Consider the following 24,314-nt stretch of genomic DNA (forward strand, 5'->3'; position numbering starts at 1 on the left):
GATTTCTCAGTCTGAGGTCACACGGCAACTTTTTAATGGCTTTTTTCTTTCTGGGAGGGAGGTGTTTTTTTTTGTTGGTTTTTTTTTTACTGCTCTGGGAAGGCTCTGGACACTGGCCACACTGGACCAGAAAACCGTCAGGGGTGAAGAAACGATCTTTCTGCAGGTGAGCGCCATCTGAGCTGGCGATTGGTTAGCAATGTTTTAGCCATCAGCTTCAGTTGTAGGAACAGATGAGATGGAGGAAAGCTGACCTGTGTTTTGTCAGCAGGCGTGGCTCTGACAGTGGCATGCTGGCAAAACAGATCATTATCGTAGAGCGTTTATTTGAAGATCGTCTTGAATAGCAGTAAGGATCTGTTTGAGTTATCCCTGCTGCGTCTGCTTTTACATTGAATTTAATTCAACCGTAAATTCAGTCAATTAGTGTTTTCATGAAGAGCTTTGCAGCATTTCTTTGCATGTTATCCTCCTCCAGCTGGTTTTCTTGCTCCGACTGATAACAATGGGACGACCATCACTTAATCCTCAAGGGATCAGTATTGAATTTTTGGTTTTTTCCATCTTCTACGGAGGACGGATCAATAATTCTTCTTCAGCAAAGATTAAGGGACGCGTGCTCCTAAAGGCCTCATTCATGTTGAATTGATTTTCCTAACCATAAAATGCACTTTCCACACGTATGCACAGTGGATTCAGATTCTTGCACTTTTTCCCCATTCGTTTGAATTGATTTTCCTCCTAATCGACACTCAGTATCCTACAGTATAGCGTATATTTTCACTGAAACAGAATTCAGATGGATTTAGTATTCAGACTGTTTACTCAAAACCTACGTGAAACACCTTTTTTTGTCATTGTTCTCTGTAGATTCTGTTAATCTCTGTCATGTTGTATTGGGACCATTTAATGGACAACTGCTCTCTGATCTCGTTAGAGCGGTTCAAGTCAGGGCATGTGTTGAGCACCAGGAGCCAGGATCATGGAGCATTGTCCCCAAACCGCTCCTGCATAGTTTTGGCTTTGTCCCTAAGGTCACCGACCTGTTGAAAGATGAACCTTCAGCCCAGTCTGAGGTGCTGAGTGCTCTGGACCAGGTTTCCATTGTTTGATGAGTAGAGGAAAGAATCGAAATGATTTTAGCTTAAGGCTGCGCGTCTGAATAGTTTCATAATGCACCACATGTAGGGCTGCAGGAATGCTTATTTACTTCTTTAATAAACTGATGAATCAGCATCAGGAATTAATGGGAAATTGTTTTTAAATTTCTCGTTTTGTCCAACCAACAGTCAGATACTGAGGAAAAAATAGCGAATCCACATTTCAGAGGTTGAAACTGGTGAATTCTTTTGGGCGTTTTTCTCAAAAATGAAACCTTTATCAACTATCCAAACTATTTCAGATTTTCTGTCCATCCACTGATTAATAAACCAATCATTTCAACTGTAAAGACTTCTTTCTCCTAGATACTGTACACATTTACAACCTATATTTAGCTCAATATCACACCAACACTGTTAAGTCTTCTGAAAAAAACAAAACAAAAAACAAAACAATGATTGAAATTTTTCATTTCAGTGAATAAACTTTTATTTTCAGTTTATTGATGTTTCTGGTACAACATTAATTTGTTCACAGAGTCGACATTTTCTGCTAAATTTGACGTTGAAGTTGCTGCTCTTTAAAAAACAAAAACAACATTGTGGTTTTGATATACAGTATATATCACTCTTGACAGAAACAACAGCATTACTGCTGCGTTAAACCAGAAAATCAATTTCAAGGAAAGGCAAAAACAACCACAAAGGAAGATCAATGTCTTCAATTTTCATTCCTCTTCTTAACTCCACATTAAAGTCTCATTAGATGAGAGCCATTTCACTTTACATTAAGGTAAAACAGGATGAATTTGGTTTAATCCTTGTAAAGTTAATGGGCTAAACAAGGTAAATTAAAGATTTTTACATCACTACATGACTTCAGGAGGCTTCCTAACACCCTCCAGTGTCTGAGCTGTGAAACCATCGCTGTTATAGCTGCCTTTTATTACGAAATACAGGGCATGATATGATTATATGATCCAAATTGTTTGCAAATGTTTCTGTGTACCAAAAAAAAAAAAAGAAAAAGAACAATCTTTGAACATATTCATCTTGTACCGATTTAAAATGACTCCAAACTATCTGGACCTTCTCACAGAGAAGACAATACAGTATCGTTTCATACTTAGAATAAATTAACATCAATGAACACTGTTCACATTTCAGATTTCAGAAAGTGCAACAAAAAGAGCTCCTCTACCACGTCTCCATGTCCTCTGTGGGTTTGTTGTTGTGACTGTGCTGAAGTGTATTTATTTAATGGCCTGGTGTTTGCGGTGAGCTATGACTGAGGAGTAATACATTATTATCAGGTGACTTGTTCAGTTATACATCTATCAAATGTCACTTTATGGATATCTACAGATACACGATCTGTGTGGATTACTGAGTCTTTCCCTCTGCAGTGGTTAGTTATTATATGCACTTCTCCTGTATGTTTGCAGTCTCGTCTGTGAAGGTCACATGCAGAGCCGGGTCCTTGGGGCACATTGGAAGCCCCGACATCGGCCCGCTTGGCGCCTTGTCCCCTAAATCGCTCTGTGGAAGTTCCCTCTGAGGCCCCTCGACCTCCCGGGGGCCCTGTAAGTGTAACGTCTGTGTCGTTGTCGTTGGACCCGAGCCCGACGACGGTGCCCCCGCTTGTAACGACCTCCCCGACCTCAGCGTGCTTTCCTCGGACGGGTACAGGAAGGTCTGCGAGGTGCTCACCATTTCCCGCAACTCCCGTGACACCAGCGACGGAGAGTCCCGGGACACGATGGAGGACGAGAGGCGGCCGTCGGCGCAGCGGAACTGGCTGCCGTCCCTCCGTCCCCTCCCGCCCATCTTGCAAAAAAGGCACTTGATTTTCTCCATCAGCTTGAGGACCACTGTCTTTCTGAGCAGGATGTAGATCCAAGGGTCCAGGATGGGGTTGACGGAGGCCATGCGGATGGCCAGCAGGTCGTCAGTCAGTCCAGAAGACGCCCTGTTCAGCTGGTTCACAAAGATCCTCAACTGAAACACAAGAGAGAGAGATGGCAGATGAATTTAGGAGCTTTAATGCGCCTCCACAGATGTCTGGTTGTCACATAAAGGAACAAGGAACAACATTTCAAAGGCAGAGACGTTGAGCAAGCCCAAACCTGCCTAGTACACCCCGTTTTCAGGGAATACAATGTTTTGTTTATTTTACATTTTCCTGAGAAGTTGGCATGGACAGGCCAAACCTAAAATGACATTTGGCTGAATGTAGCTGCTGCTGCGTGGCCCCATGCATTTGGCAAGAGGCCAATAAAAACACAAGTTCTCACTGTCATTCATCACAGTTGCCACCGGGTTTCCCCAGAGTCTCACAATAGTCATCATTTCACAGCAAAACACATAAAAGCGTTGATGTTTAACTTTAATTCAGGTTAAATTCACATTTTGCTCACTGCAATTCCTCCTCTGTGTGCCTGTCTGCTCACTGGGTTTATAAAAATCATTGTTTTGTACCAAAACAAGTTTCCAAAGTAAATGAAGTGCTTGTCTATACTTAATTTCATCTTTGAGCTGCAGTGCAGAGGAGGAACAGTAACACAAAGAGGTTATTTTGTACTAAAAAACAGGAAGGTTGGATGTTACTCATTTATTTTGTCACACTGTGTATTTATACACAGACGTGGAACGGTGAAGTTTGTGCTTCATCTCTTCCACAGGACACAAGTTGGGCATGAGGAACTGACATACAGATACCTGACTGAGGAATCCCAATCTATAATCAATAACTTTGACCCACTGATCATAGGGCTACTGCAGCGCGTGACACAGGGGACATCTCAGTCTGTGCGTAAACACATGTAGCCTATCTAGAGATGAACGTGCAAAACAGTCTTGGAGTTGTTTGCAAACAAACCACAGGAGATTTATCTGATCGACTCTCAGCGTCACCATCGTGTCCCACTGTGATGTGATCGAAACTCTGTACGTGCAGGTGAAAGGACAGGGAGCCACAACCCGCAGCACCGACACCTCAGAGACGTCTGTCACCGACCAGACACTTTACAGTAACCTGGATTATAGCCTGTTATTTAACAGCTGTGGCATTTTGTTGTTGCTCAGGAGAAAAAAAAACTTCCTTTGATGTTGTCACGTTTTGCTCTTGCGTCACAAAAAGGTGCACGGTCCTTTATTATAAACTTTAAATAAGTTAAATTGCATAGTTTTTGATGTATTCTGTTTATTCTAATGCATTTCATTCCCCATGGTGACTTTCCTACGCCTCAACTGTCCTTCGCGGTGCGTAAGTGTGACTCGCTCACTTTTTCCAGTACTCACCACTAAAGGTATGGAGCAGATGAGCACCACGGCGGAGGTGGCTATGAGCAGGATCACCATCTGGATCTCTGCTCCGGCCAGCCGCCCGATGCTCCGCCTGCGCCGCAGCTCCGCGATGCGCCGCTGGTCCGTGCCCAGCGACGTGCGGCGGATGAACCTCCTGTGCATCAGGATCAGCGCGCCGCACACCATCACGTTGCATACGACGGTGGCCAGCACCATGACAGAGTTCACACCCGCGTACATCAGGTTAAAAGTGGCCACGGTGGTCTGGTTGTTCTGCCAGTCTATGAAACACCAGGTCCGGGAGTTCTGCAGCTTCACGCTCCCGAAGCCCAGACTGGGCAGCGCGCAAAACACCACGTTGGAGATGTAGATGATCAACAGCGTGAGCGCGGCGAGTCTCTGGTTCACGTACTCGTTGTAGAAGTACGCGTGGTTTATGGCCAGGTATCTCTCCATCGACATGGCGAACACGATGCTGAGCTGCGCCAGGAAGAAGAAGAGCAGGATGAAGCCGGAGTACTGGCACAGCGGGTCGCCCCCCGGCCACGAGCCCTTCATGTAGGTAGCTATGGTGACGGGGCTGGCCAGCAGCGTGCCCAGCAGGTCCGTCACAGCCAGGCCGCACACCAGCGTGTAAAAAGTCGTCTCTTTCTGCTCCTTTCGCGATATCCGCAGCACCACGATGGCGATGACGTTCCCCACCACCCCGAAAATGAACATGATGGACGGGATGGTGGGGGGCTTAAACATCCCCGCTGTGCTGTTCATGCCTGCAGCCTCTCACTGTTCTCACACTACTACTAACTCACACGGACTCTCCTCTCGCTGCCGAAGTAGAGTGACACTTTCCATTAACGCGTATTCCCCTGCAGCTTCTCCAACAATAGTGAGCAAATCCATCGTCTCCAAATGTCTCTTTTACGCACGGGAGTAAAAATCCACATTATACGAATCCACGCGAGTCCAAAAAGCAAGAATCCACAGGAGATGTGACCCAACAGCTGAGGAGGAGGAGGTGGGTGGTTTGATGTTTAGAGACTTGCAATGCGAGCTGCAGCACCTCACGCTGTTTTCACACACTCACTTATACACACACACTCAACTGACAGGGAAGTTTGTTCTGGGGCCACTGGCGGCGGCTCCTCCTCTGCTCCGCGCTCAGCCAGTGACTCGCTCGCGCACCACAGTCGTCAGAGAGAGACGAGCGCGAGTGTGTGCTGTGCTGTGCTGTGCTGTGCTGTGCTGTGCTGTGCTGTGTGGGGTCACGGTCCCTGTTTCAGCTCTTCATCATCACTGAATTTCCCATAGCCAATAGGTGTAGGTTATATGCAACTCAGACAACATTCATTCATCACCATCCTCTTCCAGCTGACGGTGGTTTGGACAGAACCGTAGGTCAGCATGAAAGTTTATGGATGGAAAGTACATTTGCAGCAGTTATAGTTTGATTTCTTAACCCCAGAAGTTCATTTTTATACGTATTTCACAATATTTCAAAGGAAATTTGTTTTTATTTTTGTTTTGTTTTGCTTTTTTTTTGTTTTTTTGGTTATTATTGGTTATGGCGCCACATGTGTTTTACAGCCGTTGTTACTCATTTCTAATGAACATGTTTCACACAAATGAATTCAATACTTTATTGTCATTGGCATAATAACACATGGCACTGACATGTTGTTTGATCATCTCAAGTACTGGCATAGTATTAAAAGTTACTCCCAGATATCAAGATCAACTAAACAACGATACGGTGCAAGAGGCATGAAATGCAGCAGCGCAACATCCAAGTGCATCTTCTGTGTGCAAGAAGAATAGTATTTAATATATATATATTATGATGCATTTGCCCCCATAAAAACATTAAGTATAAATTCATTTCAGCCTGCTTCTTCTTCTAAAAAAAAAAAAACATTCCTGTCTGTTTCTAGTTAAATTCAATAGCTTGGCAACAGCAACAGGTTGTTTTAAGAAGCGCCTCCTGCTCGGGTTTAAGTTTCCACAGCTCCACTTCAACCAGTTACAGGAGTAAAAGACTGTTTAAACATCATGATTCATTCAGAGTTGCCCAATGATTCTTCTGTGTAAATGAAAAAAGGGAAATAAATTACAAGTGTTTATTACTGTAAAGATCTGTCACATCTCATCATTATTATGCAACTGTATAATATTGATGTTTCATACTGCCAGACTGAAATAAGTGTAGTAACCTACTCAAGTGCTGCACTTCTGGGTACCTGAGTTGAGTTTTTCCTATTCACCTCGACTCCATTCGATCTATTTCCTATATATGAGGCCACAGAAATAGCAGAAGAAGACAGAGAGTGTGCGTCAGTGACACTATTTTAGGAATGGTCTGCAGTAAAGTTGATTTGAGTAAAATCAAAGTGTTGTGTTATGTTCTATCGTGGATTTATTACTGCATTAACATCCTATCATAATGTTGTCTTGATGTGTATGGAGCCCCAAAACTGACAAAAAATGTAAAAAGTTATCAGGCCAGTTAAAAATACAGCTCAACACTTAACAGGAGGGGCAGGAACTTTGGATTCATTTTACACTGGTGTGTGTCTCCATAGCAAGAACCGCCCCCAAAGGACGAACTCTTGGAACTTCTACGGGGGCTAAAAAGTAGAAAGGTCGCGCACATCCAATTAAAAAGGTGCTGGCCTCAAACATAAATGTAAATTTTAAACTTTTAAACTAATACGGGGGCTAAATAAGTCCCCGCCCCAGGGTAGGTATTCAGAGTGGCCCGAAAAACTCCTGGGTCTGGCTTGAAGTTTACATTGTGCTGAAGCGTTTTCAGAACTCAACACAAGAAAAGTATTTGTAGAAAGCGTCTATACTACCACTGGAAAAACAACAACAAGAAGAAGCGCAGTAAAAAAAGACAAAATGTAAAAGCATTAAAAGTTGCCACAATGCTCGAGCAGAAAAAAAAAAGATTGCGCGATGATTGAAACTGTTGCACAATGATTACATCACCTCAAGAGTTGAGAGTGCAAGAGTCCAGTGGGTGAGAGGGCAGAGTGACAGGAACGTTCCTGTAAAGTCCCCCCGAACGCTTGCGGGCGCTCTGGTCGCTGGCATCGTGCCACCTGCCAGCTCTAGAAGGCTCTGGACGCTCGCATCGCAGCACCAGATGCTCTTCAACACCAGCGTTCATTGAAAATGAGGGGCTGCCGAAAAGGAACCTGGCTCAAGACCACCGCCGAACTCTGGTGAAGCTGATTGGCTCTACACACACAGCGACGCCGACGATCCTGTTGAGTGAGACCGGGCCTCGCCATGTAAGGGCAACAGGATAGGAAAGGTTACCACATTGCACCCACACACTTTCACACTCATGCATGCACTCACGTACACCACTGATTAAACCACATTAGTTCTGGTTTAGGTTTAACTTAAATATTTTCTTCATTAGGCTCCTGTGTGCATCTCCCCAAGACTGAGTTTTGCCAGTTTTGTGACTCCATACATCAGAGCTATTTCTAGTCATTTCATATACTGTATTCCTGGGCAGTTCTTTGCATATTGAATTATTGATAAGCAAAAGTGCACTAAAATAATATGAAATAGGCCTATCAAGATGCATATGGGAAACTTGAGCAACTTTATAAAAACGGTGCATTTCTTTTTTAATCAAACCAATGTGAGACCATTTTCAAGACTATTAATGTCTTCAGCACCAGTACTCATAATAATCATGTGGCCCGATATTTACATTCATGCTGATAATTTTATATAAAATCTAAACCATATTTAATTGAAACAAATTTTGTATTGAACAGAAGAACACAGCACAGAACCTGCTGAAGTCTCCTCCCACTGTTGACACTGGTGCAACCAAGTTTTTCAGATGGTTACACAAGCAGATACTTTTTTAAATATCTTAGAGTTATTGAATTACATTACATAAACCAAAGTGAGCAAGTGACATTTGCGGTTTAAAAAAAAAAAAAGTCACTGCAGCTGTGGTCTTGACTGGTCTTGGGAAAAAATCCAAAGTCCAGCTTGACCAAGACCGAGACAAGACCGAGACCGTGACAATGTCCAGACCGTTTTCAACACTACGTTGGATATTTCATTGTTAATACATCTGTGCATGTACTGCAGTAACATTTTCAGTGCAAGTCTTGTCGTTTCTATCTGAAACTGAAATTCATTGAGTTTCATTTCTGAGATGATGGTGAACCTCCAGAGAAAGAAGATATGAACCTGGGTCAGAGGGTCACAGAGGTGAGTTCCTGAGAACACGACAGTGAAGTTTTTTTTTTAACAACTGCACCCACACAGACACACACACTGCAAATGTTCGTGTACAAAAAGTGATGTGTACATTATGATTATCATCATTACTATCATCATATTGTTATTATTTTTGATGCTCAAGCTCCTCAAGGTCATTAAAGGGGTACATGCGTCATAACAGATGTACTTTTCAACTTGTGGTAACTGCACATCCTAACCACAGTTTCCAGGCTGTTAATATTCCACTGAGTCATTTCGACACATTGTTAAGCTACAAAGTATATATAATGTCTATAAAAAGTTAATACCGATTTGGTTTTTTTTTAACAAAGCATTGATTTGAGAAACTTTAAAATGAATCTAGAAGTTTTTAATTTAAAACTGTGTAGAAACACAAACACTGTGTCATCTTCAGTGTATGTCTGACATAGTTTGTTACATCTCTTCTTCTTCTTTTTGTGTCTTTATTCTGTTTTACTTGGCAGTCGGACTGTGATGACAGACAACAGCTGCAGCAGATAAATATCTAAATGTTTGTTAGGACACAAGTCAACAAGGAAGTTGACAGTGCTCTCACTGAATCAAACACAGAGTGACTATGACTAACAAGGCTTCTCTGTTATGCGAGGTGTGTAAACAAGAAGTTTTTAGTGCAGGATGTTAATGTTTGTACACTATACTACAAAGATGCACAGCGGTCTGTGGTGTTTGTTACGAGCGTGTCACGACTTCCACCAAAACACTGAGGAAACCTTCAGCGTGGTATCACTTCCTGTGATCTCGGGGTGAAGTTTCCCCCTTCGACATGTCAGTCTGAGAACTGAGAAATCATGGGTGACTTTGCCCTTAATATGACACAGTATCAGTTGGTAAATATGAGTTCAAATCAGTATAAATACAGCACAGTCTTCTCTCCTGGTGGAAGTCATGTGTCGGAAAGCAAATGCATTAACATATGGAGAATTAATATGGTCTGGCACTTGCAAAACTGTTTAAACCCTCATAATATTGTTGTTAATTCAAATGCTTCTGTATAATGTGAGAAGCAGATTAATGTTACAGTAGTGATCAATCTCTATTCTTCTACTTTTTCCTATGTAACTTTTGTGTGCATATATTATGAGCCTACACACAAGCGTGCAGTATATAAAAACATGGTATCACCGGGTGACCGAGGTGGCAGTCTAAAAATAACTGAGTGAGTACTGAGTTTTTTTGTTTTTTGTTTTTTTTGGGGAGGAAATAAGGTTTGAGAAAAAAGAATCGAAGGTTGCAGCACAGATCATGCATGAGAGAGATCCGTGCAACAACAGTGACAGTTTCTGTTTCAGTGTATGTGAGCGTTGTTGCTTTAAAAGCGACTCAGATCTGAGGCTACCCTTTAAATCTTTTCTTTCTTTCTTTCTTTTTTTTAACTGTACATTCATCACACTTTACATTTACCTGACAGGGCCTGTTGCTATAAAACTGCCATTAGATCAGCATTAAAGTAAACAGAAGCGTTGTCTTTAAAGTTTGTGACATTCCCATAGAGCCTTTGATTGAAATCCTGCCTGAACACGTTAACGGCTCTTTATTCCTTATTTCTGTAACATGTTTGTCATTAAGCAAAGGTCTATTTTTAGCTGCAGATAATGACAGTTTCTTGGGTTGTGCATGGTTTTGCCTTCAGGGCAGCAGCTACCTTACTTTCCCAAACAGAATGACCAACTCGTCAGTGCAGTCTGACTAAACACTTAATGTGGCTTTGGCACAACAATTAGAGTGGCAGCACAACTTTTAAACTGTTGAGACACGATGGCTGGCAACAGTATGTAATTGTAGACACCCCAGGGTGTAAAACCTGAATGCAAAACAAGTAGAGTGATGTAATCTCAGGGACATGTCTGCCGAGGCTCTCCCACAAATTGGTCAAATATTGAAGGAGGTATAAAATCTTAACATGCTACAGACACACAGTTAGATGGTTCACCTGCAAATTACTGGAATAAGCCTTAAAACATGCACACACAAAAAACAAACTAGAGTTACTGCTTCGTGCTTTGCGGCTGTCTGTCTCCATCCCTGTTTATCCAGAATCACATTAAATATTACATAACCATTTGTGCCAACATCCTATAAGATATTTTGCGTTCACAAAGACAAAGCTTTGTCTGGACTACGACTTGTAGAAAATCTTTTGGGTGGATGTAACAACCTGCAATTAGATGGGTGCACCTGTAATCAAAAGCAGAAGAAAGGGGCCACTGGCTCTATAACCTGAGATGGAGGAATTGTTCTCCAACCAGTTGGGCTGGTAGCAGAACATAAAACAATGCTGTTGTATTTAAAGTATGCTACACAGCACCTACAGCTCCCTCCTAGATTGAGCGTCACATTATAGGCTTATTTATTTGAGATGATGATGGTGCTCATGAGTAATTCTGTACAGCTTGGTTACCTTTCCTGAACAAAATGGTTTCATGATAATAATAAAAGCCTAGGGTTGGAGTTGGTTGAAGCCTGTGACATGTTTCTGGCCCATTTCCAAGAGATCTGGACCAAGAGATCAAAGCTGGTGTGTTCCTATTTCATGATTTTCTCTGTTCCTGAGAAGTTCTTTGACACGAAACCTGGAGACCGCAAATATGGACTGTAGTAATTAAATTGTATTTTCTACAGAAATTAAGTTAACATCTGCCGAACAGCCAAATTAGGAGTAAAAAACGTTCTTAGCTGAAGAGAGGAACGGGAAGGGATTCTCTCGAACTTATAGTGAAATGGAGGCGAATTTACCACATTTGCTCTGAGCATGAACAGCCAATCAGAGACAAGGCCTATAAGCCTATATCTGTCAGATCTCTCTCGGTCAAAATGTAGCATTCGGCTGGAATAAGTTGTGAGTTATTGCCTCATCTGTTTGCTTTTCATGCTTTCTCTTTGCTCACATGGACAATATTTAAATGCAGTTGGATGACAAGTTGGCAACACTGCTTGTTTACACCAGTGGGGAAATTGCAGCACTTAATTGGCCACAACTAGTATTGTAATTTAGTCAGTCAGTCAGTCAGTCAGTGACATTTGTGTTTATAGTGTTGCTGTTGCTGGTCCTGCTGGGGGTGGACTGGCTGGATGTTGTGAAGGGAAAATGTGTGGCAGAGCGCAGAGCTTTTTCTCGGGCGTGTGTGTGTTTGTGCTTTCGGACATTGTTTTTCAATTGTTTTCCAGTGAAGCAAAGAATTGATTTTAAAATTTTACTTATTGTTTTTAAAGCTCTGAATGGTGCAGCTCCGTCCTACATCTCTGACATGTTCACTGAATACACACCAGACAGATCCCTTTGGAATTCCCTACCACATGAACTCAGGTCTGCTACAAGAGTATCTTCTTTTAAAAGCAGACTAAAAACATTTCTTTTCTCACAAGCTTTTAGCTTATAACTGTTTTTAATTTGCAACATTTCCTTCTTTTTGTCTTTTTGCGCTTTTATGTATTTTACTACTCCTTATGTAATGTGGTGCTCTGTTTTGTTTTTGTGAAGCACACTGAGTTGGCGCTTGTCGCATGAAATGTGCTATATAAATAAAATTGTTGCTGTTGTTGTTGTTTTTATCTTCCCCCAAAAGCCAGTCCACCCATTGGTCCTGACTCCTGACAAAAATCATCTTTTATGTAGCCATATGTCAACATGAAAACACTTTAATTAAGTTTGTTTTATATTTATTTTTGTTTTTTATGAAATCCTTAATAACTCTAATAGCAATCAACATGAGGCATTGATTCAATATTTGAAGATAAACAGAAATTAAAACAGAAAACGAAACTGTACAAGAACAGAAGCTGCTGCTCCAGAGAGTCAATGCAAAGCACAGACAATGAAGATGCATGGAGAAGAGTGGTTGTACAATAAAGCAATAAAAGTTTATTCTTGTTGTCTTGTCACTGATAAGAAGACTTGTCCCAGCCTGGGAAAACCAGAGACATTTTTGAGCTCCCTAAGGAGGAATAAGCACGAAGCCGACCCTCCAACCTCCAACTTCCAACCCTTTCCTCATTTCAACTCAGGTCCAATTTGCAGAGTCGGGTCAAACACTCAGATTCTCTGGTAGTTCAGTCTTCCCCCAAGGGGTCTAATGAAAACACCGTTCACAATGGAAGAGGTTTTTCTGGCCCTCATTTGCCCGATTTCCTGAGTAACATTTTCAACTGATTTGGGATTAAAGAGAAAATCAAATATGAGCCAATATTTGCACACGTGTGCGTGCGTGTGCTCCCATGTCTCTCTGTGCCTGAGCGTGGATGTGCCAGTGTGGATCACATTCTCTGTATCTCACCTACAAGTGCAGATCTGTATTTTGTTGTTTATTTTACTGTTGCGGTTACTGACTGTGCATGTTTTGCTCTGACACCGTGTGGAGTGCCAGGAGTTTTGGAGCCTTATTAAAGTTTAAAGATACTCTTTGTTCTAAATAAGGGAACAGATCACTGAAAGGCAAGCCCCGATTTGTCCGTACTCCTCTGTCAATTGCTGCATTCCTTCAATCAGATTCAATAACACAAGTGACACTGAAAAATGAGACTTCATTGTCCTGATGCTGCCGATAAAGCCAAAGCGGACCAGCTGCATATTGTGGCCATGTCTTTTTTTTTATGTGTTTGCTCCAGAGAAAGTTCGGCTAATCACACATCCCACACAATCTTCCCATGTCATTAATAAGGAGTAACCCCCCCACCCTTCCCAGGGGAGTCAGGTCCCTCCCCTGCGCTTCTGTTAAAAAAGGCCTGGGTCAAAGGTGAAACTCGTGGGACAAATTCTCTATTTAACCCCAATGAAAACTCCCCATATTACATCAGCAGTGGGATGAGATATTGTGAAAGAAATTAAAAGGGAATTAATAAAAAGCTGACAGATGACTAGCGCAGAAAAGAAGAAGCTGCTCAGTGGCTGCAGCTTTAACATAATCAATATCCAAGTAACTATTCATATAATATCTACCCCACCACCCATTTAGATTTTTAACCAGTGCATAAACATTTGATACATGCATTGTTTACAACTTACAATTATGATTGCAATTCTGTACATGATTAAAATATATATTTCTAATTTATTGATCTTATATTTGATACTTATCATTAATTAAAATGGAGCACTGTAACATAATTACCTCAGGGGATTGATAAGTATTTTGTATAAACACATAATGAATGAGTAGAAAATATGTTTTTCATACTCTACGGTTTTAAACTCTGTGTGCTGTTTTATATCATTCAGTCAGAGAGCCGAGCTGCTTGACAACATTTATTTCCAAAGTAACTGCAACAGAAACAGCAATTGGAGACACTTAGAGTCAAGTTATTCACCATTTATGGAAAATGGTTGTACAGTTAAATTTAGATTTACAGCTCACAAAGAATCAGAGCAGCAACGAGGAGTCTGCTAAAGGTCCATATTGTTGCTAACAGGTATATAAAACGATAAAAACCCCCCAAAAAAATAAATAAAAGACAGCACCTGCAGTGGACGGAGCTGTTTCCTGCAAATAATGCTGAGCTAGCACATTAGCACGAGTACATAAGCGAGGTAATAGTAAGAAGTGACAGATGGTAATGGCCTGGCTGTAAACCTGCATGAGCTTGGTTTGGACGTGACTGGCTGAGGTGATGAACGACCCACTGATGGTGAAGATGGTTACTAAACACCTGCTGCCAATCAAGTGCCACGACAGCGCTCTGTCTGAACGAATGCTCTGCGTCAAACACACTTCATCATGTTTTGATGATTCTTTGAGTAAAGAGGCTTCACTATTTTGAATACCAAAGTTGTACATGTTGCACTGAAACGTGTCCCAACTCAAACTGAGCCGTACCGTTTCAAATGCGGCTGCACAGGGTGGGAGGACACAATCAGGTTGCTGAAGCCATATTTGAATGTAGTCAGAGCGAAATACTGTTCTGACCACAGTAGGATAATAATATTTAGATGTGGTTGCCCACAAAACGTCAGTTCCTTCATACAACACGTTAAAGAACTACATAGACAACTGTGTCATCTGCATAGGATGATGTCAGCGCATCGACCACATGTCAGTGTTGTTATTAAAGTGAGAAATTTATCATGACAACATCTCTCGCTCTCCGTCTCCTTGAGCAACAACACAGGAACGGAGATCTCATTTGATTACGCTACGAAGGCTCATGGGATTTCTTGGTTTCCCCTCATCAAATTCATCAAATACACAATCCAACAACTCCAAAACGCTCTGGTGGACAAGTTGTGACCTGCACATTCACCACGCTATGAGATAATAACACAACGTTACCAGGGAGAGTTGTTTTAGAGGTAAATGCAGAGACTGCTTGCCAAAAAAAACTGCCCCTGATAAGAAAGTGTGTTAGCAGTTTTGCATGAATTTACCTCTAAAACAACTCTGTCTGGTAACGTTCCGTTATTATCTCATAGCGTGGTGAATGTGCAGGTCACAACTTGTCCACAAGACTGTTTTGGAGTTGTCGGATTGTGTATTTGATGAGTTTGATGAGGGAAACCGACAAATTAAGGTAACGAACCTACTCCTAAAACTATAAGGATTATGGCAATGGGCCAATTTGCAAAAATGTTGCACTATCCCTTTAATCTCTTGCAGGTTGGGCACCCGAGGTCAATTCTCGACAGCCATGAGAAAAACATGTTGTGACTATAATGGATGTATACTCATGTAGGCCAAATAAGAAAAGTTAAGAAACAATATTTATAACAGTAGCTTATTTATAGAGCGTTTTTGTGAGTCTTGAACATGATTAATGACATTTAAATACAAATTCAAACTGGAGACTGGAGGCCGGTGTGTGATGAAGCCAAGTCTGCTGTGATGTGGGAGAACTTTGCTCTGGTCAGTTTTGAAAGAATTTGGAAAAAAATAAAAGCATGCACTTTTTTTTTCTGTGTTGCTAAAACTCAGAACGGTGCTAATTTATTCCTTAGTTGATAAAAAAAAAAAAAAAAAACATGACAGGACTTATCTCATGACATATTGCTCAAGAGTCGAGCCACAGTCTTAAGACAACCCAGATTTTTTGTGGTTGACTTTATGTTTGGAGTTCTGTCTTGACAGAGTTCAGTTTTTGGGAGTCAGTTATGAAACATGCAGTGTTTTACATCGTGTAAGCAGCTTTGCAGTGAAGACAATTTGCTGCTGTCAGTCGGCTTCATTCGCAGGAACAGCTGTGTATCGTCTGCATATATACACTGCACTGCACTGCACGTGAGCAAGCCTGCAACTTTCTGCATTGGTTCATATTGAAAAACAGTATCAATTATGTTCAGAAGACCATGTTTACTTCTTCTGAAACACTACATTAACTAACAACAATGGAGTTGCTAGGAAGTGGCCAAGGTGGTGGACACTGTATACAAACCCCTTACCACACCAGTGACTGAAGTTTGCACCATGAGATCTGTCTATGGTTTATAAAACGAAAACAGTTCTACGTTAGTGAAAGTTTGTGGGTTTTGGTTAAATGTGAATAAACACATCGGGTCTGTAGTCAAACCAGACCATGAGCTTACTCCCTTACTCTAACTAAGCCACTTTAAAAATCTGCAACCGCAACTGGATGCATTATTTGAACTAGGTTAGAGATGATGTCAACTTCCAGTTATTGTCGTCCTTCCTTATGTTGTTTTTGCAAATGAAAGGTCAATAATTAACCCGTACAGGTGTGATAACAAATCAGAAATCCACAGCCTGAGTTTTTTTTTTTCTTTTTTCTTCATGTATCTAAAACTGATTGTGTATCTAAGTGAAGGAAACAGCTGGAAAAACTGATGATGTTAATGTTTAACCTCCCTGAAACAGAACGTCCTCTCAAAGCCTGTTGTCTTACTAATATGTTATCATAAGAACTGAACTTGCAGGGATCACAAGCACAAGTGCACTAAGTCTTGTGTATGTAAACATTGCCAAGCTCATTATAAGATTATAAAATGTATTTGTTAAATGTGACTGATGGGTTGCAGGTTCCTGTCTATAGTTTTTTTTTTTTTTTTTTTAACGTCAAAGTAAAATCTAATTTCTTTCCAAAAAGTTCAGCTACTCAGTTACAGAAACTCCTGAACAGATGCAACGTTTCTCAGTTGTGACTAATGTCCTACTGGCACTGACTGAACATGCAGACTGTTCTGTACTGTGCTAACAACATGTGCTCAAACTGCAGACCACTGAGTTTTCTATTTGCCAGCTGCAGTGCGAAAAAGTGTGTGTGTGTGTTTGAAGATAAAGGCTCGGCAAGCCTGACTGTCACACATCTGACCCGCCACACAGCCGGATCCTTCCTGACTTCCTGGATGTTGTGAGAGGGAAAATGTGGGGCAGAGCGCTGAGCTTTTTCTCTGGCATCTTTCTCTATGTGTGTGTGTGTGTTTGTGCTTTCGGACATTGTTTTTTAATCTGCCCTCAAAAAGTTTTCCCTCTAAATCAGTACATTCATAAAGCAGCTCAGACACTTATCGCTATAATTATGTTCATCAGCTTGACACTCAGGTGCGGTTTTAACATAAGCTTTAGAGGAACAAGTCTCAACAGTTGCAAAATATTTCCCTCCGGCAGCTCGCAGAGCAAATATCAAGTGCTTCACATCCCACAGCTTTCACAGTATTTTTGTATGTGTGGGACACAGAAACGGCAAGATGCATGACAAGCCATGACCTTGCATGCACCTTTCCTATACGTGTATCCTATAAGGCTTATGCAAGTGACATTACCTGACCCAGTTCTTTACAGTGTTGAAGCATGGGGATTATTTTTGAATGGCATATCACTACAAAAGAGCACATCGCTTTAAGCAAATATTTTAAAGCGCAGCCACCCTAAGACAGCACGTGAATGCTTAATTTGTGGCATTTAATTGTCTCTTTCTGCAGCTAAATAGCAAACAGACTAGACCAGATGATGTGTCTATCTGGTAATGGTGGTGGTGGTGGTGGTGGTGGATTGGTTGTCCCTGCAGGTACCACCCCAGACATGACCCCACCCTGGTTATTATTAAAGACTCATGGGCGTGTTCAATGCATATTTTGTACAGGGATTTCCCCCCGCTTGTCCGTCAGCAGCAAAGATACCACCCATACACCACCCATAAAACTGAACGTAGCCTCCTCAACACCACCCACAGTTTTCTGCAGTTGTTAAGCTCAGAGCGAGCTGCTAAGCCGTCACCATCTTGGCAGTATATATGCATACATTCAGCCTCTCAATTATGCATAACTTTGTCCTAAATAAAGTTGTAAACAGGTCAGTTATGTAAAGAAAGAAAAAAACAGCAAAAAAAGTAAATTAAGATTAGAAAAGTTGGGCATTTTACCATAGGAGTCTATGGAGATTTACTTTTTTGGAGCAACCCCCAGGTGGCCTTTCAGGGAACTGCAGTTTTAAGCTCTTGAGCGTTGGCTTCATTTTTCATCCCTGGAGGTTGCCACTTGATACCTGCCCCAAACTGTCAAAGTCTCAGAGCTGTGATTAGAAGCCGTAACATAATTACTTAATTGCACATTTTTAATCCCTTACACTACTGGTACTGATAAAAGTAATCACGTTACCATGATAGGCTACTTGTGTTTGAGCACGATCCATATAAAATAGCTTATTTAACCACTAGTGATTATTTCACAAACACATCCTGGAGCTGGATTGGTTTAAAAGGTTACTGTGATCAAAATCATTAGCGCTTGTAAACTGGATGTCAGGTCTTAGGGCGAATTTCTTTCTCCGAGTGGAGCAACAGAAAGATTTATTCACAGAAATCAATCTGATGATCATTAGTCTTGAGCAGCAGGTACAGTACTGGCATCTGTTATGATATCAGTGCCACACCTGTCCTCTGCTGCATTCCTCCACGATAAATGTGCTCCGATTGGCTCTCCAAGAGAAAACGGCTCAAAATCGCAAAGTGGCAGTTTGCAAATATGCATGAATGTGTGCATAAGGGCAAGTCTGCATACTTGTTTGCATATTTGTTTCACCTTCTTGGGAAATGTATAGCTCCATTTGACGATTGCACTCACGTGCACATTTGCACATGCTGCACCGTCTCCGTCTCTCAGTCTTTACCTCACTATCTAACTACTGGGGAAATGTTTTCCACCCCTTTATCCCTCAGGTGTCTTACAAGTTACAAAACAAATACAGTACCATAACTGTTGCTACCTACTGGGACACAAAAGGATCTTTGTCCAAATAAATTGACGCTGATGCCAGATATAGGGCCGGAAAAAAAATAAAAAAAGTAATGACTTTAATTTCAGATTCTTCCAGAGCTTCCTCAGGCGTTTGTCTTTTCACACATTCATCGGTCGGCAAATAAAAATAATAGACTTTTATCGGGAAACAAGTTGTATGAAAGCAATGACATCAGTCTTTCCACTTTATTAGGCTGGTTCACTTTGTTTTGTTTTTCGGGGATTTTTGTGGTTTCTCTGAAGTGAGTGTGAACTACTGTATAGTTATCTCCTCCAGAAAACGATGTACTGAATCAAATCTAAGGAGGAATAATGAGCTACGCCTACAAGGATAAAAAAAAAAACACCTAACAAGATTTTCTTGCTTGAGACTTTGTCTTTCATGCAGAGAAGAGAGTTAGGGTGATGTAAATATTTATGACTGACTGGAGACTGCAGCCTGATTGAGACACTGGAACAAATATTAGATAAACAGATAAATGGGCATTTATTACTTGAAGTTGTATTAGGATATAATATGTGACGTCTTGAAGTCTTGAAAACAGTCATTATCTGAGAATGTAGAGATTTCCTAAATTAATTTGCATTTTAGACAAAGGTGAAGAAGACCCATGAAGATACTGCAATGCTCCTCAAACAAATATTACGTGAAAAAGCACAAGTCACATGTTTTCTGTATTTTTCTTTACACCATTTACACCATTGGACACTTATTTAGTTTCAAACAAGACACCTGATGACGAGTCAGCTTCCTGTATCTGTCTCACATGGGTTGTTGACTCCATTGGAGACGTGAACATGAGCACAGATTATGGTAAATTATTTTTGCCCCCATAGCCACTGACGTAAATATTGGAGTCATTTTTCACAAGCCACATGTCTTATGAACATTTTGACACGAAAATGGCAAATTTCAGACAGACAAATCAGGAGAAAAATAACTTTACTCAAGACCTGTCTTTGTGATGCTAAATGTAACTGTTAGCTGTGTTAATATCTAATGTTATATTAAGAAAATATAAGTGTCTCACTTTCTTCTACTGACAACTTTTATAAACCCACACACACGCCGACCATGCCCACTTAGGAGACAGGAAGTGTATACCATTTCTTATTATTAGAGCAACTTGTAATGAGCCATCTTGTCATGGTAGAGGATCTTTGGATGCATCCAGAGCTTCTGCACAGGTTTAATAGAAACTTGACTTATTCTGACATGTCCAACTCCTAATACTCACATATGGATGCAAATGCACTCATTGCCACCACAGCAAATTCCTCTTCTTTGACAAAACAATGTCAATATTGTTGTATGTGTGTGTGCGACGTGCGTGTCTGCGTGTGACAGGATGTGTCTGTATAGTGAGTTTTGCCCCGTCTGCTCATTGAGAGTTTATTGTTTATTGGAGCATGAAGGAAAAGTTCTGCTTCTCTCTGTGACTCTCTGGCCTCACATCCTGACACAGGTATGATCCTTGTCCATCTTTCCAGAGCTAAGTGTCCTCTGGACAGACATTCATCTTTGACACCCCATCAAACGAAAGGAAGGAGAGCGTGGGCCCTATCGCTCGCTCGCTCATTATTTTCCAGCTGTTTTCGTGTCACGGTTCAAATGCCATCAGTGAATTCCAGGTTTTTTTACCTTTATTCAACTTGCACAGAGTCGGTAAGTTCGATATAACAGATGCAACTGTTTTTTTAGGACTGTGTGGCTAAACAGAGGTGATCCATGTGCCGTTATTCAGTTTTATTGCACAAGCTGTTGACTCTAAGTCCATTATCAGTAAAAAGTGAGAGGAAAAAAAGAGCCAGAGGAGGAGGAGAGATCCAAGTTAGAGTGAAAATGCGGGAAAGGCAGAAGACAAATCACTGTCTGCTTACATTTGTCTGAAATTTACTGAGCTTTACAGGAAAAGTCAGCAAAATAATTTACTCTGCGCCAAAGAAAAACACTGCTCAGCCCATATACCACACGCCAAAGGAACTGGAGCCAGTTTGCTAAAAATTAAGTTTTTCTCATTCAGCAGATTTTTGCTGGAGAAATCCAGAGATTTTCCTGATTTTATGGTGACTTTATGTGAAATGCAGCTGTTACTTAATCTTTACTGCTCGAGAAAGACACCGAGCCAAGATATTACAAAACGAACACACAAAAAAGCAGTTGGTAGCCTGCAACAAAAAAAAAATTAATGTGTGACGTCAAGCAGCCATTTGTAGGCTAAGTTTGATGGGATGAGATTAGCTGATTAGTTTGCTGAGTAAATGTTGGCACTAGTTTCCACCACTGGACACAGTTCTTGGTCGGTAAAGTAAATACATTTGAAATGGCTGAAACTGCAATGTTTGCAATGACTGGTAAGCAAACAACTGTTAATGCTAATGTTGGCTAGTTAAATAGCACATGTAAGGCGCACCGCTTAAACGAATGCAAATCACATATTGACTCTCAGTACGGGTAGTAACAGTAACAGACATAATATTTGCCTCTTTAGCTACATGCTAATCTCTGTTTGCTTGCCGTTTGTCCCTTTGTTTGTCTGTGGAAATAATGGTACGTGCAACCAAACAAATTTCTATTTATAAGCCAGTTTAGTAAAAAATCGATTGTCCTGATTGTTTGATCAGTAAATACTGATATTGATATGTTAAACATGAGCATTACATAGTTTTAGTTTCAGCAATCCATCCTTTCAAAAAAAAAAAACTTATCTGGAGTTGAGGTCACACACAGACATCCCTCCACCCAGCAACACTTTCCACCTCCTCCCAGGGGACTGTGATCATTTTCCAGGGTAAATGAGGTAATGTAGCCCACCCCACCCCACCCCCACCCACCCCCCATTGTTCTTAGTAAATGCCCCATGTCCTACCAATGGGATGCTTCTGGAGAACCAACGATGACTGGCATCCAGGCGGCAGTAGGTGCTGGAACCACTTCAGCTGGCATCATTCGACACAAAGGAGCAGCGCCGACTTTAACCTGCAGCTTCCTCCAGATGTCTGAGTTTGATTTGTGTTGTTTTATCTGCATTGTGCGTTTCTGACGACAGATCGAGAGAGATTGTGAGCTTCCAAATGAGGTCAGACAGACGTTGTAACTGCAACACTGTGTGGGCGACAAGACATTTTTTTATTAATAAAACTTTTACTTCTTCATTATCAATTATTCACTCATGGGCTGTTGGTCAATACTGGACAGACATCTTCTTCAGCTAAAGGAAATGTGTATTAGCTTTACAAAAAATCCCGCATGTGACACACTGACCTGGATTTGGACCACAATGCATCACAAGATACATTTACATATCATATTTTTACAAACAGGTAGAAGAAAATGCTGCATCTGTGTTGGTAAATGCCGGAAACCAATCAACCTGTTATCTGTCATGACCCAGCGTCTTATGATTCACCTTATTGTGCTGATAGATAATAAGGCGTGGTTGCAGAACACACACCATCCGTGAAAGTGAGCTACTACGTATGTTACATCATTATGAGACAAATATGTGTGTGAATATGTGCCTGTGTCGTTTTCAGACTGGCACAGGGCTGTTGGGGCCTGCAAGCGTAGAGTGATGAAATATTTGTAAGAGAGAAACAAGGCACTTCCTGTTTGAGGCGGGCAGCTTGCACAGCCAGTTTCCTGAGTGTCCAGCGACCAGCACGGCCAGGTTGAGCTCAGAAGAGACAGGAACGCATGGTGGAGGTAAAGGTCGGGCCGAAAGTCATCCATCTTCATCACAGAGATGTAACAAAAACAAGCAAGTGGATTCATGGAAACAAGAGGGGCACCTGGTTTCACCATGTGACTGGCAGCCATGTGTGTCCTTAAAGGACAATTACAGGCAAATTCAACCAGTTTCAGAAAATTTTAGGTCTAAAAGAATGAATCTGAAGATTTTCATTTTAATTGCTCCTGTTATGCAGTAGTTTTTCTGTCCCCGCATCGCCACGGTCAGCAGCATAATGGGAGCAGACCGATCTTCCCTGTTTGGGCTGTTGACATCCCTCAAAATCGCACATTTTTACCACAGACAGCGTCAGATGGCTGTTCAAACACACACCGAGGGGTTTGTTTACTTCAAGAAAGTAAATAGAGCTGTAATAGAAAGTCTCACAAAGTCTCGTGTGAGAATCAAGTTGACACACTCAGTTTACAGGTAGAATAAACAATATCCAGACTTACTCTTACTGCTACAAAGACGTTGTGGTTCTGAGTTGATATCCCTTTGGAGGGAGCACTTCAGACGACCTGTAAACATATAGCCGTTAACTTGACTCTTACGCAAGACTTTGCGAGTTCAAACACATGCGCTATTTTTTTTTTTTGTATGTTTTGTTCCCCTCATTCTTACTGTCCTATGTCATATGTGTTGTCTGTCAATCAAAAAAAACTTGCTCGAAGAAAACAAACCCCTCTGTGTATGTTTGAATAGCCTGGAAAAATGTGCAGTTTTGAGGAATATAAACAGCCTAAACAGGGAAGATCGGTCTGCTCCCATTATACGCTGCCGTGGCGATACGGGTACAGACGAAAATCATCAGATTCCTTCTTTTAGAGCTAAAATAGGTTGGATTTGCTGCCAAAGGGAGAGCAGAGTAACTTCAAGGTCCATCAAGAAGCTCTGGTGTTGTTTCGAAACAAGACTCTCACCCTCTTGGTTGTAATCGCAACATTATAGTTTTTTTTTGTTGATGTTGTTTTTTTGGGAAATGTTTTGTTTCAAACATTCAGTATCTGCAAATCTACAGTTTCTGACTAATCAGGTCTGATTCAACAGGCACTTGGCCGACCTCCAGTCGTCTCACACTAGAGTGAGAATCTATAGCGCGGCCTCCTGAGATTAGATCTGCGTCGGATACGTTTACTGTAAGAGCTTACGTGACTGACTGAACGGATTATTGCAGCTTCAGTGTATTGATTTTTCCTTTTTAACCCCGAGATAAAACATAATAAGATCTGATAGATCTTTTTTTCGAACAGCAATGACACATTTTTTTATTATCAAGAGTCTGATTTGCCAAATGGTTTCACTGGTATAGTAACAACAATGTGAAGGACGAAGAATCGTCCAAACACCTGCCAACTATTTAAACTACAGTATGTGAAAGTGGCCTTTTCCCAACTGCTTCCTTAAAGGCTTTCCCAGATGTTTTCCTTGTAACAAACCAAACAATCTGCTTTGACACTATGATTTCTTTTGAATAATCCTGACATCCCAAAACTTCCTGTAACAACAACCTGAAGGAAACAGTTGGTTTGTTTTCAATGAAGAGTTTATGTTCCTTGGAATAGATAGAATAGATTTTTTCTTTAAGTTCTCCTCACCCCTGTCCTGAGTTTTTTCAGCAGGTGATCAGAGTCAGTCCATTGTTCACGGCTGTTGCATAAAGTCACTGTGAGCTGATTATACAGTAGGGATCTCTGTATGTGGATAGAA

General features: G+C 41.2%; 1 protein-coding gene across 1 annotated transcript; it reads right to left on the reverse strand.

Moving 5' to 3' along the window:
* Positions 1-2,110: 2,110 nt before the first annotated feature.
* Positions 2,111-5,504, reverse strand: ptger4b (prostaglandin E receptor 4 (subtype EP4) b). Its single transcript, XM_085793070.1, has 2 exons — positions 4,401-5,504; positions 2,111-3,098 (listed from the first exon to the last, which is right to left on the reverse strand). The coding sequence occupies exons 1-2, from the start codon at positions 5,172-5,174 to the stop codon at positions 2,517-2,519; spliced, it is 1,356 nt and encodes a 451-aa protein (XP_085649196.1). The 5' UTR covers positions 5,175-5,504; the 3' UTR covers positions 2,111-2,516.
* Positions 5,505-24,314: the final 18,810 nt, after the last annotated feature.

Source organism: Trachurus japonicus, chromosome 12 (assembly GCF_045865225.1).
Source record: "Trachurus japonicus isolate A0001 chromosome 12, Traja_1.0".
NCBI classification, from domain to species: domain Eukaryota; kingdom Metazoa; phylum Chordata; class Actinopteri; order Carangiformes; family Carangidae; genus Trachurus; species Trachurus japonicus.

Excerpts from the sequence above, each read along its gene's own strand:
- ptger4b (XM_085793070.1), bottom strand. The coding sequence starts at position 5,174 with ATGAACAGCACAGCGGGGATGTTTAAGCCCCCCACCATCCCGTCCATC. Across the intron at positions 3,099-4,400 it reads TCTGCTCCATACCTTTAGTG|TTGAGGATCTTTGTGAACCA; the intron begins GTGAGTACTGGA and ends CTTGTGTTTCAG.